Raw genomic sequence first — 15670 nt, 5'->3', positions numbered from 1 at the left:
TGACTTGGTTGATGCATGTCATTGATCCCAATTGCGTGGATCGATGCTCATGATATCAATCACTGGATTGTCTGGTCCAGACTCGATTATTTACAGACTGCCTACATATATAGCTGGAATATTGCTGAGCGCAGCGTTAAACAACAAACCAACCAAACCAAACCAACCATGCCATAAACATTTACAAGCCAGTCAGTTTGTCCTGTGGCAAGTGGACAATATGAAAGGACAACTTGTTTTCTTAACAAATATGGCTATATTACATAAACCACCAGCTTGGAATGCGCTGTGAGTAAGTGAGTATGGTTTTACGCCAGGAATACATGCTGGTCAAATAACAAAAATGGGTTTTTCAGATTAAAAACGATGTTTTATTGGTCTGTTTTCAGTCGTACAATTGGGTATCTCATACCTCTAGTCGCACGTTAAAAGGAAGCTAGAAGCTGGAATGTAAACAATAAACTTGTTTCCGTCCGGTTGCGCACGCACCTCCCGATGACATGCCACAAATCTCGAAGAATAAGCCATCAAGCAGGACTGGACTGGATTACTTCCCAGTGGGGATGGCTGGGTGGGAACGTACGACTGAAAACAGACCAATAAAACATCGTTTTTAATCTGAAAAACCCATGTTTTAGTCTGTTTTCAGTCGTACAATTGGGTAGAATTCGACGGAACACTGGAAGGAGGGTCTGGAAAGTAATCCGGAAGTGACCTCTTGCACGTCGAATGTACCAAGTTCCTCACCCCCGTAGTGACAATAGAACATTCGACCAGATGCACGGACGAGACAAATTGTTTATCACGAACGCACAACATGGTTAATGCTCATCGACACACAACTAATTATCGATGCGACAGGACAACTGCATGCGTCAGTTGAATGGCGATCGAAGTGGTCGACGTATAGTTTAGTTACAGAGCAACTCGCAGTATACAAGGTAACTAAACAGCATCTATAATGCTCTTCGACCCACAAGTAAGTATCGATGCGACAAGGCAACTGCACACGACAGTTGAATTGCAATCGAAGTGTGGACGGCATATAATTTAGTTTCAGAACGACTCGTCGTATCCAAGGTAACTAAAACTGCATGTTTAATGCTCTTCGACCCACAAGTAAGTATCGATGCGACAGGACAACTGCACACGTCAGTTGAGGTGCGATCGAAACGTGGTCGGCTTATAATGTAGTTACAGAACGACTCGTCGTAGGCAAGGTAACTAAAACAGCATGTTTAATGCTCTTCGACACACTACTAATTATCGATGCGACAGGACAACTGCACGCGTCAGTTGAACGGCGATCGAAGTGGTCGACGTATAGTTTAGTTACAGAGCAACTCGCAGTATACAAGGTAACTAAACAGCATCTTTAATGCTCTTCGACCCACAAGTAAGTATCGATGCGACAAGGCAACTGCACACGACAGTTGAATTGCAATCGAAGTGTGGACGGCATATAATTTAGTTTCAGAACGACTCGTCGTATCCAAGGTAACTAAAACTGCATGTTTAATGCTCTTCGACCCACAAGTAAGTATCGATGCGACAGGACAACTGCACACGTCAGTTGAACTGCGATCGAAGCGGTCGACGTATAGTTTAGTTACAGAGCAACTCGCAGTATACAAGGTAACTAAAACAGCATGTTTAATGCTCTTCGACCCACAAGTAACTATCGAAGCGACAGGACAACTGCACACGACAGTTGAATAGCGATCGAAGTGTGGACGGTATATAAAGTGGTTCAGAACGACTCGTCGTATCCAAGGTAACGAAAAATAGCATGGTTAAGGCTCTTCGACACACAACAAATTATCGATGCGACATGACAACTGCACACGTCAGATGAATTGCGATCGAAGTGTGGTCGGCGCATAATTTAGTTACAGAGCAACTCCCAGTATACAAGGTAACTAAAACAGCATGTTTAATGCTCTTCGACCCACAAGTAACTATCGAAGCGACAGGACAACTGCACACGACAGTTGAATTGCGATCGAAGTGTGGACGGTATATAAAGTGGTTCAGAACGACTCGTCGTATCCAAGGTAACGAAAAATAGCATGGTTAATGCTCTTCGACACACAACAAATTATCGATGCGACATGACAACTGCACACGACAGATGAAATGCGATCGAAGTGTGGTCGGCGCATAATTTAGTTACAGAGCAACTCGCAGTATACAAGGTAACTAAAAAATACGAGCAGTACTTCTAGTCGGAGACAATGTCGAAGGCGACCTGATCGAGAGGCTCGTAAGTCTAACTAGACAGGTAGCGCAGAACGATATTGAGGTCCCAGGCCGGCAGGCGGAATTAATGTGACTCATCTTCAACCATGAAGGCACGTAGAATTTTCTGCAATTCCGGTATTTTAGTGAGCCTGTCGCCCGTAGGAGACGGCTCGTCTAGGTAGAAGGCGACCCTGATCGCCTGCCGACGGAGCCATTCTACGACCGTCTTCATGATCCGTGTGATGAAGTCTTCCCCCTACCGGTAGCTCGTCTAAAGGTAGTAGGCTCCGACGACGGTGACGGCGGGGAAAAGGGACCTCATTACCTCCCCCGCCGGCTCGCTGTCGACAGCATAGCAAGCGGTTGTAGCTGGAGACGAACAGCAGTGTCCATGGAACCCCAATGCCTGTCTACTACAAGAATCTTGGAGGGCGCTGGTTTCTTGAAGAGTAGCCCCCAATCCAAGTCCCTACTCATGGGTGACGAAAACGGCATGCCATAGATCGGGTAACGCGATCGAACAGGTGGTTTGCTGAAACTCTGCCCCGGCAGAGCAGAGGCAAGTTCTGGTCCATATCGTGAACCATGGCTCTGAAGACATTGGGAGGAGAAGACTGAAGAGACTGCGGCGTATCTCCAACCTTTAAGCCAGCACACGTCGGTTTGTCATCATCTTTTGATAACTCAGGCAGAAAAGTGAGATAGCCAAGCCATAGCCAGGCTGTCGTCACAATCCATCGTCGACGTCGATTGTGTAGATGTAGATGAAGGTACTGGTGTATTGGTCGATGGTCCATGGACCTCTGACGTAGTCGAATCCTTCTTGGTCGACGCCCTGGAGGTGAGTACCGCCGTCGTGATCTGGGCTATCAAAGCTGGGGCGATATGAAAGTGAGACGAGGGTGTCGATCGGTCATTATCTCTACGACGCTGTCGTCACAATCCATCGTCGACATCGATTGTGTAGGCGTAGATGAAGGAACCGGTGTACAGGACGATTGTCCATGGACCTCCGACGTAGATGAACCCTTCTCGGTCGACGCCGTCAAGGCGAGTACCGCCGCCGTCATCTGGCCTATCAAAGCCGGGTCGATATGAAAGTGAGACGAGGGTCACGATCGATCATTTTCTCTACGACGCTGTCGTCACAATCCATCGTCGACGTCGATTGTGTAGGCGTAGATGAAGGAACCGGTGTACAGGACGATGGTCCATGGACCTCCGATGTAGACGAACCCTTCTCGGTCGACGCCGTCAAGGCGAGTACCGCCGCCGTCATCTGGCCGTGGGGGCGAGGGCTACGATCTCTAACTGTAGAAGTACTACGATCCCCATCGTAGTTATCGTCCGAATCGAACTCCCGACGACCTCGAAGGCGACGAACGTCCTCGTGTCGTTTACTGTCACTCGACGAGGCCCTCGACCTGTCGTCCCGTGAACGGGAACGACTTCTAGAGAGGGATCTGTGTTCACTGTCGACCCGCACAACGTTCCTATCGTCGTTGGTAAGACGAGAGACGGACCGACTGGGGACCGTAGTCCCCTCGTGGTCCTCGTCACCACCCGGTCCCGTCGTAACGGGGGTGGCTGAGTGACGCTCTCGATCAACCGATTGACGAAGATCAGTCGTGCGGGTAGTATCATCAGCAGGCGAACGGTCCCGTGTCTTGTCAAAAAACATAAGTTGACTGAGGCGGGTCTTTTTCAACTGATTTCTTGGGTGTGGCCAACGGGCCACCCCCAGGGCCAGATGTAGGGGGTGCAGAGTCCAAGGATCCACCCGATGACCTCCTCTGCCTGTAGCGCTGGTCAGTAGCCCGCTTCGCCAACGCACGAAGATACAAGTTAAAGTTGATAGAAGACAAATGCTCACATTCTTAACAACGTTTATTCCACGAACACGTTGAAAGCCCGTCCTTATTTATGCAGGAAGGACAATACTTGTGAGGATCTACTTTAGACAGTTGTCCTTGACACGAGGCACAAATGCCCGACATGTTGCCACGTGTATAATCAAGTGAAACACGTGTTGAACCCAAACAATGGATTACCAATGATTACATTCCAGGAGTCTACAGGTAAGACATAGTATTATTACTGTATTAGAACAACTGTAGACACACGATACGGACTAGTAGAATACAAACTAGCAGTCTATCGCGAAAGGCCTTCTCGAGCGACCAGCTCAGAGGCGCGCTGCATGCGCAACCGGACGGAAACAAGTTTATTGTTTACATTCCAGCTTCTAGCTTCCTTTTAACGTGCGACTAGAGGTATGAGATACCCAATTGTACGACTGAAAACAGACTAAAACATATTGCTTTGCGTAACGAACTGTCTCGATTGACGAGTTAAATGAGAAATTTACAGTTTAAAACGAAACATTTTCAAGAGAATAACAAATGGCAAGAAGTGATATTAACTCCATAAAAGACCATCTGTCATTTTGCCTTGTCAATTTGGAACTAACGTAAAAAGGAAGTCAACAGTTTTTTTTCAGCCCAGACACTTACGATAAAGGGAGACAATTTGGGGGGTAGCTCTTGAATGACAATAGTACTGTCAAAGTGTTATGTTCACTGCAGTGAAATATCAAGTCACTGCAATGAAAATACCACTTTTCTCAACTTCAGCAAACTCTCACTGAAGTATGAATACACAATGCCATTTAGAAAGTGATCAAATGTAACAAATGTTATATTTGGGATAACACTTTCTTAGTAAAGTACAGATACTCGTACGTTTTTTGGTTGAGTCCCGTCCGAGATTTGAACCCACACTTGCCAGAGTGAGGCACCTAATCTCCAGCACAGTGTTGATCTAACCCACTCAGCCACCGAGGCTTCCACAAAAATGAAAGTCCGACAACTGGTAGTCTAGATCACGTACTTTGACGGGACTCAACCCAAAAAAGTACTAGAATCTGTACTTTACTAAGAAAGTGTTATCCCCAATATAACATTTGTTACATCTCACTGAAGTGGTCAATAAATCCCGTTATGAATGCCTATTATCCTGAACACTTTTATAACTGATAACTCTGTAATATGACCTTCACCTTGTTGGTGTCCAGGAAGATGGCTGCATGCTGCAGATCGGACGTGAGGACCCGGTCAAGCCAAAGTCGGCTGTGGACACTGGGTTCAGGCAGGACCAGACAGGTGTCGGCCACCTCGCTGCTCCCACACTGCAGCAGACCGCTGTACATCAACTCGTTGCTCAGGTGCATGATGGTCTTGTTCATTCGGTACTGGAGGTTCAGGTCAAAGGTTGCACCAGCGTCATCAAGACGAGCAAACAGACTCTCCCCCATACCCAGTTCCCTGCAGGGAATGGAAGAGATTCACGTTGTCATGGCTACTCTGCTACATACACCTAGACAATGGCAATACTATAAGACAAGGCCTACCCTGCTATGTACACCTAGACAATGGCAATACTTGTAAGACAAGGCCTACCCTGCTACATACACCTAGACAACGGCAGTACTTGTAAGACAAGGCCTACCCTGCTATATACACCTAGACAATGGCAATACTTGTAAGACAAGTGCTAACCTACCCAAGACAAAGCCAATCATTAAAACAAATTAAGGCCTATCACATTTTCAAAGCTAAAACCTAACTGCACTTTCAAACAGAATTATTAGGACATTCTTACTTTAATTCATTGTCAGCATGGCTGAGTTGTAGCTCAAAATAGACAGTTGACAGATGTACGTACAAACACTAATGTCACGTTACAGACTACATGATAAGTGTGAAAAAATATAAAATTTATCTAACAGAACAATTAACCATGCATGAATAATTCAAGGTCTCTTCACAGATGTTTTCCCATTCTAAGGGCCTTCTAAGGCTTCACTGCCAAACTTAGGCCTGTGTGCAAGGGCAACCATAATGACACAATGCTTACACTGTGAGGGCAACTGTAATTGAGACAAGGCTTACACCGCAAGGTAAACCGTAATTGAGACAAGGCTTTCACTGCAAGGGCAACCATAATTGAGACAAGGCTTACACAGCAAGGTCAACCATAACTGAGACAAGGCTTACACCCCATGGTCAACCATAATTGAGACAAGGCTTACACAGCAAGGTAAACCGTAATTGAGACAAGGCTTTCACAGCAAGGGCAACCATAATTGAGACAAGGCTTACACAGCAAGGTCAACCATAACTGAGACAAGGCTTACACTGCAAGGGCAACCATAATTGAGACAAGGCTTACACTGCAAGGGCAACCATAATTGAGACAAGGCTTACACAGCAAGGTCAACCATAACTGAGACAAGGCTTACACCCCATGGTCAACCGTAATTGAGATAAGGCTTACACTGCAAGGGCAACCATAATTGAGACAAGGCTTACACAGCAAGGTCAACCATAACTGAGACAAGGCTTACACTGCAAGGGCAACCATAATTGAGACAAGGCTTACACCGCAAGGTAAACCGTAATTGAGACAAGGCTTACACTGCAAGGGCAATCATAATTGAGACAAGGCTTACACAGCAAGGTCAACCGTATTGAGACAAGGCTTACACCCTATGGTCAACCGTAATTGAGACAAGGCTTACACTGCAAGGGCAACCCTATTGAGACAAGGCTTACACTGTAAGGGCAACCGTAAGTGAGACAATGCTTACATGGCAAGGGCAACCGTAAGTGAGACAATGCTTACACTGTAAGGGCAACCGTATTGAGACAAGGCTTACACCCCAAGGGCAACCTTAAGTGAGACAAGGCTTACATGGCAAGGGCAACCGTATTGAGACAATGCTTACATGGCAAGAGCAACCGTATTGAGACAAGACTTACACTGTAAGGGCAACCGTATTGAGACAAGACTTACACTGTAAGGGCAACCGTATTGAGACAAGACTTATACTGCAAGTGCCACCAAGGCTTACACTCTGTGACAGGAAGACGCCACTCACCGGGCCTCCCTGCTCTGTACAACTGGCGGCAGCTGCTTGGGGTCCCCGACCAGCACAAACCGGTCTGCTGCAAACAGAGGTCCGAGACAAGCTGGCTGCAGCACCTGCGACGCCTCGTCCACGATGCACACGTCAAACCTGCGCTGTGAGAAGATAGGGTGGTTCACACCCAGGCAGCTGGTGGCTACTATGTTCTGAAACAAATATGTGAATGAATCAGCAAAGGAAAGCCATAATCAGAAATGTCAAAGGAAAACAATCCACAGGCACAGTATTTCTGCAATTTCCCAGAAAATGTATTTGGTTGCTTCTTTTTGAGTGTTTCAGGATACTAGGCAGAAATGGTTATTATTACTTACTGTTTTTTGTGTGTTAATATCATTAATTGTGCAAAGACATTGATTTTAAAGCAACCACTTTCATGACTTTATTAATAAAAAATATAGAGAAACAAAGCTCGCAACGGCTATCAATGATTTACAAATAGCATTTATTACCTACGAGGGCAAACATATCTGGCTTCATAAAAATCATATGTGCCCTAGGGTCATATCATGTCACACGACAACATTGTACTGTTTCTGTTATCCGGATGGCATTGTTGATATCATTCGATTCTTATTGTGATGTGAGGTCGGAATGACGTCACACTAGAAACAATGTCATATCTGAAGATTGTTGATGTCACTCGGCAAATTGTGGCTCTGCTGCTGTTGCAACTTGCTGTCCCTATAGGTAAACACTAAAATTCGTCTCTGTATGTAGACATCTTCTATGGCTCTCGCTTGGGAAATACGGGAATTTAGACACTCGTGTCATAAACACAAACACGAATATAATATCCTCTATAAACTTGTGAGGTAAGTCAAGCTTATTGAATAATTGACTTCAATAATGTTCACAAACAATTTACTCCACTATCTTTGAAGGCTCATCGACTTCTAATAGAGATCTTGTTATTGTGCTAAAAAACAGACAGAATGTCCAGTATTTAAATCCCACTGACCTGTGACTCGTAGAATGTGCGCAGCTCATGGACGGAGGTTATCTTGGACGTGAGGACCTCCCCGGCGTGGTCATGAAGATCGGGGTGGATCCTGCCGAGACGACCCAGCCGTAGAAAGTTTACATTCAGCTGGAATATGATTACCGTATTCGTCGTATTAAGCAACCCCTGACCAACGTCTCGACCAATCTATAAGTAATCATTATAAGTACCTATACCAAGTCAACATTTTCTTGTGTATGTTACAGATTTATTTTTACAGAAATGTAGCAATGTTGCAATGCAAACTGACAAGTAACAATTATTGAAAACGTTTTAGCTCAATCAATGTTTGAGTGAGTGAATGAGTGAGTGAGTGAGTGAGTGAGTGAGTGAGTGAGTGAGTGAGTGAGTGAGTGAGTGAGTGAGTTGGGTTTAATGCCGCTTTTAACATTATTCCAGTTATATCGCTACGTGTCAGCTTAAAAGCCCAAAGTGATGCAGGTCTCAGACATTTACCACTTCAGTGAAACCCACTAGCATGGGTATGGTGCTGACAAACCTAGAAACATAATCGGGGCGAACCAGGATTCGAACCCACAATCATAGGTTTCTGGCATGCCCAAGGGACAAAACTCTGCACAGCGAATGGGGGGACCTTAGATGACTGGGTGACCCCAATCAATGTTTGAACAAAGTTTAGTCACTACTGCTCATTCTCTGAAAACAAATTTAACTTACGCATGGTCTTGATGAGCTTCTCCCTTTGTCACTTTTGGGCACTTTATGGCTATGATGATACTACAACTAAACTGATGACATACATACCTTCTTGAGTTTGAGCAGGATGTTGTCGACAGCGGAGTGGGTGTAGCTGGTCAGGAGGACGGAGAGACCGAGGCAGCTGAGGATGCGGACCAGGGCCACGATGGTGGAGGTCTTACCTTCACGAGACATTTACATTTACATTTACATTTACAGTTACAGTTACAGTTACAGTTACAGTTACAGTTACATTTACATTTACAGTTACAGTTACAGTTACAGTTACAGTTACAGTTACATTTACAGTTACAGTTACAGTTACATTTACATTTACAGTTACAGTTACATTTACAGTTACATTTACAGTTACAGTTACAGTTACGTTTACGTTTACGTTTACATTTACAGTTACAGTTACAGTTACAGTTACAGTTACATTTACAGTTACATTTACATTTACAGTTACATTTACAGTTACAGTTACAGTTACATTTACATTTACATTTACATTTACAGTTACAGTTACATTTACAGTTACATTTACATTTACATTTACAGTTACAGTTACATTTACAGTTACAGTTACATTTACAGTTACAGTTACATTTACATTTACATTTACAGTTACAGTTACAGTTACATTTACAGTTACATTTACAGTTACATTTACAGTTACATTTACATTGACACCGACCAGGCTTATCCAGTATATCTACATTCTGTTATGATAAATACAGATCCATACAGACCATTATTATTCTGTAAATAATCGAGTCTGGACCAGACAATCCAGTGACTGACATTATGAGCATCGATCTAAGAAACTGGGATACAATGACATGCATCAACCAAGTCAGCGAGCCTGACCATCCGATCCCTCATGAAGTAAGTAAGGACAATATATATGGATGAACAACTTTTTTATTTAATTTACAATTTGGAGCGATGTTTCGGTGTAGGTTCTAACACCGTTATTAAGCTAGTGTTGTACAGAGTATGGTTGACAAGTATATATACAGGTATACCAGCAAACCTGACCACCCTATTCCGTTAGTTGCCTCTTACAACAAGCATAGTTGCCTGTTACGGCAAGCATGGTTGCTGAAGACCTAATCTACCCTGGATCTTCACGGGTCAGTCGTAGCTAAGTCAGTACACACCAAGGCAGGGGGCGAGAGCTGGTGGCACTGTTTGTATTGCTGCCTGATGCATCATGGAAGGACAGCGTAATTTGATTAGACAACTATTTTTAGCATCAAGACATTCCTGCTGGCTAAAAAACGAAGCTGTGGCGGCAAATTACTCCCGGGGATTTATCACAATAGAATGAATGGTAACCATGGTAACAGAATGTCTTGACACAGACATGGTCGACGCTGCATTGGTTGTATTTAGGTGATGGTTGCTCAAACCCTCATCATGTTTATTATATTGTTTACTATTGACTGTCTTTTTTTGTTTTTTGTTTGTTTGTTGTTTAACACTGCACTCAGCAATATTCCAGCTATATGACGGCGGTCTGTAAATAATCGAGTCTGGACCAGACAATCAAGTGATTGACACCATGAACATCGATCCACACAATTGGGATTGATGACATGCATCAACCAAGTCAGCGAGCCTGACCACCCAATCCCGTTAGTCGTCTTACGACAAGCATAGTCGCTTTTTACGGCAAGCATGGGTTGCTGAAGATCTATTCACCCGGATCTTCACGGGTCACTTTTGACTGTCACACAAGCTAGAAGTCTTGGGCTAAGGGACTCGCAAAAATTTTCAATGGCTGTACCGTACTATAGTAGGGGTGTCACGATCAATCGAAATATCGATGTATTGCTATTGGTAAGCACTTAAAGTCAATAAATTGATTGTTAAATCAGTTTCCAATCAATAGTATCGATCTCAGTTAGGAATATTGATAGTTTCCATTGTATTTACCATATCATGTGATTGAGTCAATGCTCTTCAAATTTGTTTTTCTTTTGATCATGAGTGGTAGTAATTTACACATAGTAACGTGGAAGTTACTTTTTCTTAAATTATTAGGGTAAAGAAAAAACAAATCAGCCATATCTCAAACTTTACTTTTTATTTGTTGTTATGGTTATCACATTCAAAGTAAACTTCAGTTCCAAGGTTTAATTCAACTCTAAAATCCATCTAAAATGATACACTGAAAACTATCAATATTTGTCGCAATAGTTGCTTGCAATATCAATAGCTATGGCAATAGTTTCTTTCAATATGAATAGTTATCGCAATAGTGATTTCCAGACCAATAGTCACCCCTATACTATGGTATCAATCAACGTTGTAAGCACATTATTACCGATCAGACTGACAGGGTTTGGTTTAACGCCGCTTTCAACATTATTCCAGTCATATCACAGCGTGTCATCTTGATTTTGGTTAAAGCCTGAAGTCAGGCAGGTCTCAGACGTTTCAGTGAAACCCACTAGCATGGGTATGGTGCTGACAAACCTAGCAACATAATCAGGGCGAATCTGGATTTGAACCCACAATCATAGGTTCTGGTGTGCCCAAGGGACACAACTCTGCACAGCAAAATGTGGTACCTTAGATGACAAGGCCATCCGTGCGGATGAAAACAGCTAACTGGATGTACTAGGGAAAAATTAATCCGGTTTAGGATTACACAAATTACATGATAAATAATCCTTTGTCGCACAATTTCAGTCCAGATTAGACAGATTTCACTTGATGAGAAACTAACAACGTAAATTCTGGACTGTATTTGGTTTGGTACTGATCCAGATTAGTCAGTGTCCAGTTTAAACAGGTTCCACTTTATATGATAAGCTGTAACTCACCTGTACCAGGGTAGCCCTTGATCAGCACGTAGTCCTTGCTCATCAGTATCTGCCAAACAAACCCAGTCAATGTGTACTGAAACCAGTCAGTGTGTACTGAACCCAGTCAGTGTGTACTGAACCCAGTCAATGTGTACTGAACCCAGTCAATGTGTACTGAACCCAGTCAGTGTGTACTGAACCCAGTCAATGTGTACTGAAACCAGTCAGTGTGTACTGAACCCAGTCAGTGTGTACTGAAGCCAGTCATTGTGTACTGAACCCAGTCAGTGTGTACTGAACCCAGTCAATGTGTACTGAACCCAGTCAATGTGTACTGAACCCAGTCGATGTGTACTGAACCCAGTCATTGTGTACTGAACCCAGTCAATGTGTACTGAACCATGTCGATGTGTACTGAACCCAGTCAGTGTGTACTGAACCCAGTCAATGTGTACTGAATCTAGTCAATGTGTACTGAACCCAGTCAGTGAAAGAATCTCCACCAAAAAGGAAAGGTGTGTTTCCCAGTGTGAGTACTCATCCATAAACTTATTTGTTTGTTTCTTGTTTAATGCTGAACTCAGCAGTGGCCTGAAAATATTCGAGTCTGGACCAGACAATCCAGTGATTAACATCACAAGCATCAATCCATGCAATCAGGATATGATGACATGCACCAACCAAGTCAGCGAGCCTGATCACCCAATCCCGTCAGTCGCCTCTTACGACAAGCATAGTCGCCTTTTACGGCAAGCATGGGTTGCTGAAGACCTATTCTACCCTGGATCTTCATCTGTCAGCACTGGTTGTATTGCTGCTGAACCAGACAATCCAGTGACTGATATTGTGAGCAACGATCCACGTCATCAGGGTACACTGACATGCCAACAACCTAGTCACCAAGCCGGACTACCCGATCCACTTGGTCGCCTCTCACAACCTGAGTATTAAGACAGTGAAAGTCGTTATGCTATCAGGTATTCCAGGTGTATTTGTGACCATACGCAACAAAGTGCATCAAGTCCTGTTCACAGCGCTGCTTGTCTTAATCATGTAAGAATAGCGTAATTTGATTGGACGGCTAATTTTAGCATTGTGTCATTCAAACTCAAAACACAGCTATTCAGGAGAATGGATCCAGTGTATTTATCAGAACAGACTGGAGATATGATACAATGGAGAATTAAGTTTGTTAGTTGTTTAATGCTGCAGTAGCCGCCTTAAAATAAACGAGCTTGGACCAGGCAATCCAGTGATTGACATCATGAGTGAGTGAGAGAGTATGGTTTTACGACGCATTTAGCAATATTCCAGCAATATCATGACGGGGGAAACCAGACATAGGCTTTCCACATTGTACCCATGTGGGGAATCAAACCTGGGTCTTCAGTGTGATGAGGGTATGCTTTAACCACTAGGCTACCCCACCGCCCGATTGACATCATGAACATTGATCTACGACATTTGGATATGATGACACCCCGATCCTGTTAGTCGCCTTTTACAACGAGCATGGGTTGCTGGAGACCTATTCTAACCCAGGTCTTTATGGAGCACCAGCACAGGCTCCTGGGGACCTATTCTAAACCAGGTCTTTATGGAGCACCAGCACAGGCTCCTGGGGACCTATTCTAACCCAGGTCTTTATGGAGCACCAGCACAGACTCCTGGGGACCTTTTCTAACCCAGGTCTTTATGGAGCACCAGCACAGGCTCCTGGGGACCTATTCTAACCCAGGTCTTTATGGAGCACCATCACAGGCTCCTGGGGACCTATTCTAACCCAGGTCTTTATGGAGCACCAGCACAGGCTCCTGGGGACCTATTCTAACCCAGGTCTTCATGGAGCACCAGCACAGGCTCCTGGGGACTTATTCTAACCCAGGTCTTCATGGAGCACCAGCACAGGCTCCTGGAGACCTATTCTAACCCAGGTCTTTATGGAGCACCAGCACAGCCTCCTGGGGACCTATTCTAACCCAGGTCTTCATTGAGCACCAGCACAGGCTCCTGGGGACTTATTCTAACCCAGGTCTTCATGGAGCACCAGCACAGGCTCCTGGAGACCTATTCTAACCCAGGTCTTTATGGAGCACCAGCACAGGCTCCTGGGGAACTTTTCTAACCCAGGTCTTTATGGAGCACCAGCACAGGCTCCTGGGGACCTATTCTAACCCAGAATCCCACTGAAGAGACTGACCTTGAGGATGACGGCCTTCTGTGGCTTGTTGAGAGATTTGAAGATGGGCTTCACTGCAACACAAAGTGTACATGGAATACAGTCTCACTAAAATCAGATCTTAGTTCTCGCTGCAGCTAAGCAAAGATCTGAGGACAACCCATTATGGGTCACGTCAGAGCGACCTTTCACGAAACTTTGACCGACCATTGAAATGACTAACAAGAAATCGACATCAGCCAGTTAGAAAGCAGCTTTCTCGAGCATTACAGCACTCGTTTCAACCTAACGACTTCCATTTCAGACTACGCTTGAAAAATATGTTGGCACAGTTCTCGATTAAAATTTTGAAAACTGAACAAACGAACTTTCCGGAATGTCTAATATATGGTTGAGATTGTATGGCAGTGCTTCCCACGTACTGTGCAATGCCTCCTCAGTTCAAATGTTTATCCCACGGAAGCGAAAGATAGACAGAATCAGTTGTACGGGCTGTAACTGTCGTTCAGAATACACCGTGTTAACGTTTTCGAGGTTGCATGATTAGAAAACACATACCGACTGTCACTTTCATGATCTGGTAAGCGACGCTTTGATTGGTCGGATGAAAGGTCGTTCTGACATGACCCGTAATGGGATGTCCTCAGATCTTTGTTTAGCGATAGCAAGAACTAAGATCTGATTTTAATGAGATTGACATGGAATATATATAGTCAAGTTCCGTTAATCTGACATGGTTGCATATGATTATGTCGGATTAGCGAGTATGTCGGAAAAATGAAATTAAGTAGTATCAACATTTGTGATCGAAAATTGGACAACTACATGATAGATAACGATACAAACACGTAATAAAAAAAAAAAATGAAATATTCATATTGTTATGTTACATTGTTAGCGGAATATGTTTTCTAATCATGCAACCCCTAAAGATCAACACAAAACAACTGTTACAGACTGTATGACTGTATGACATGGGCTGTGTACTCGCGGGCAGATGACCATGGAGTATGCTGATCACTGTGTCAGATTAACAAGACTGATAAATGAGTGATTTCGGTAATTCGTTGCAATCTAGGTATGTCAGAGTCGGAGTGCGAGACTGTCGGATTAACGGGTCTGAATAGCAATGAATTAATCGGTTCTCATAATTAGTCTCGGATAAAGCCGATCGTCAGATTAACAAGTGTCGGATTAACGAGACTTGACTGTAGTGAGTGAGTTGGATTTCATGCCACATTGAACAGTACATCAGTTATGTAACATGGCAGCTTAGGAGGAAAGCTTGAAGAGATGCACAGTCAGATACTTATCTCTGGTGGAACACAAAACTCACTAAAATCAGATCTTAGTTGTCACTACCGTTAATCAAAGATCTGAAGACATCCCATTACTGGTCACATCACAACAACTTTTCACAAACTTTGACCAATCAATGAAATGACTAACAAAAAATCGATATTAGCTAATCAGAAAGCAGCTTACTAGAGATATACAAAACTAATTTCCTACTGGCAACTTCAATTACATTTTTAAATCATTTCGACCAAGTTCTCGATTCAAAATTTGAAATCTGAACAAAAGAATATTCTGGAATGTCTAATAGATGGCCAACATTGTATGGCTGTATTTTAAACGGGCTACGCAAAATCTCTTTCGTTCTTTCTCACTGAAGTGAGAGACTGACAATGATTTTAAAACCAAGATCCAGAACCAAGGAACACAAACCTGCAACTCTAATGAGGTGA

General features: G+C 43.7%; 1 protein-coding gene across 1 annotated transcript in view; it reads right to left on the bottom strand.

The window, feature by feature from the left end:
- Positions 1-15670, bottom strand: part of LOC124120290 (DNA replication ATP-dependent helicase/nuclease DNA2-like) — a 52526-nt gene that overhangs the window by 6084 nt on the left and 30772 nt on the right. The window contains exons 22-27 of the mRNA XM_046483084.2: positions 13944-13996; positions 11762-11810; positions 8994-9109; positions 8187-8315; positions 7181-7374; positions 5300-5564 (exon numbers count right to left, since the gene is read on the bottom strand). Coding sequence (XP_046339040.2) covers positions 5300-5564; positions 7181-7374; positions 8187-8315; positions 8994-9109; positions 11762-11810; positions 13944-13996 — 806 coding nt within the window. The remainder of the gene's footprint in view (positions 1-5299; positions 5565-7180; positions 7375-8186; positions 8316-8993; positions 9110-11761; positions 11811-13943; positions 13997-15670) is intronic.

This window comes from Haliotis rufescens, unplaced genomic scaffold, assembly GCF_023055435.1.
Source record: "Haliotis rufescens isolate VD_foot unplaced genomic scaffold, xgHalRufe1.0.p SCAF_99, whole genome shotgun sequence".
Lineage (NCBI taxonomy): Eukaryota > Metazoa > Mollusca > Gastropoda > Lepetellida > Haliotidae > Haliotis > Haliotis rufescens.
Note: the sequence above shows the minus strand (reverse complement) of the source record. Positions and strands in the feature narration are given on the sequence as shown.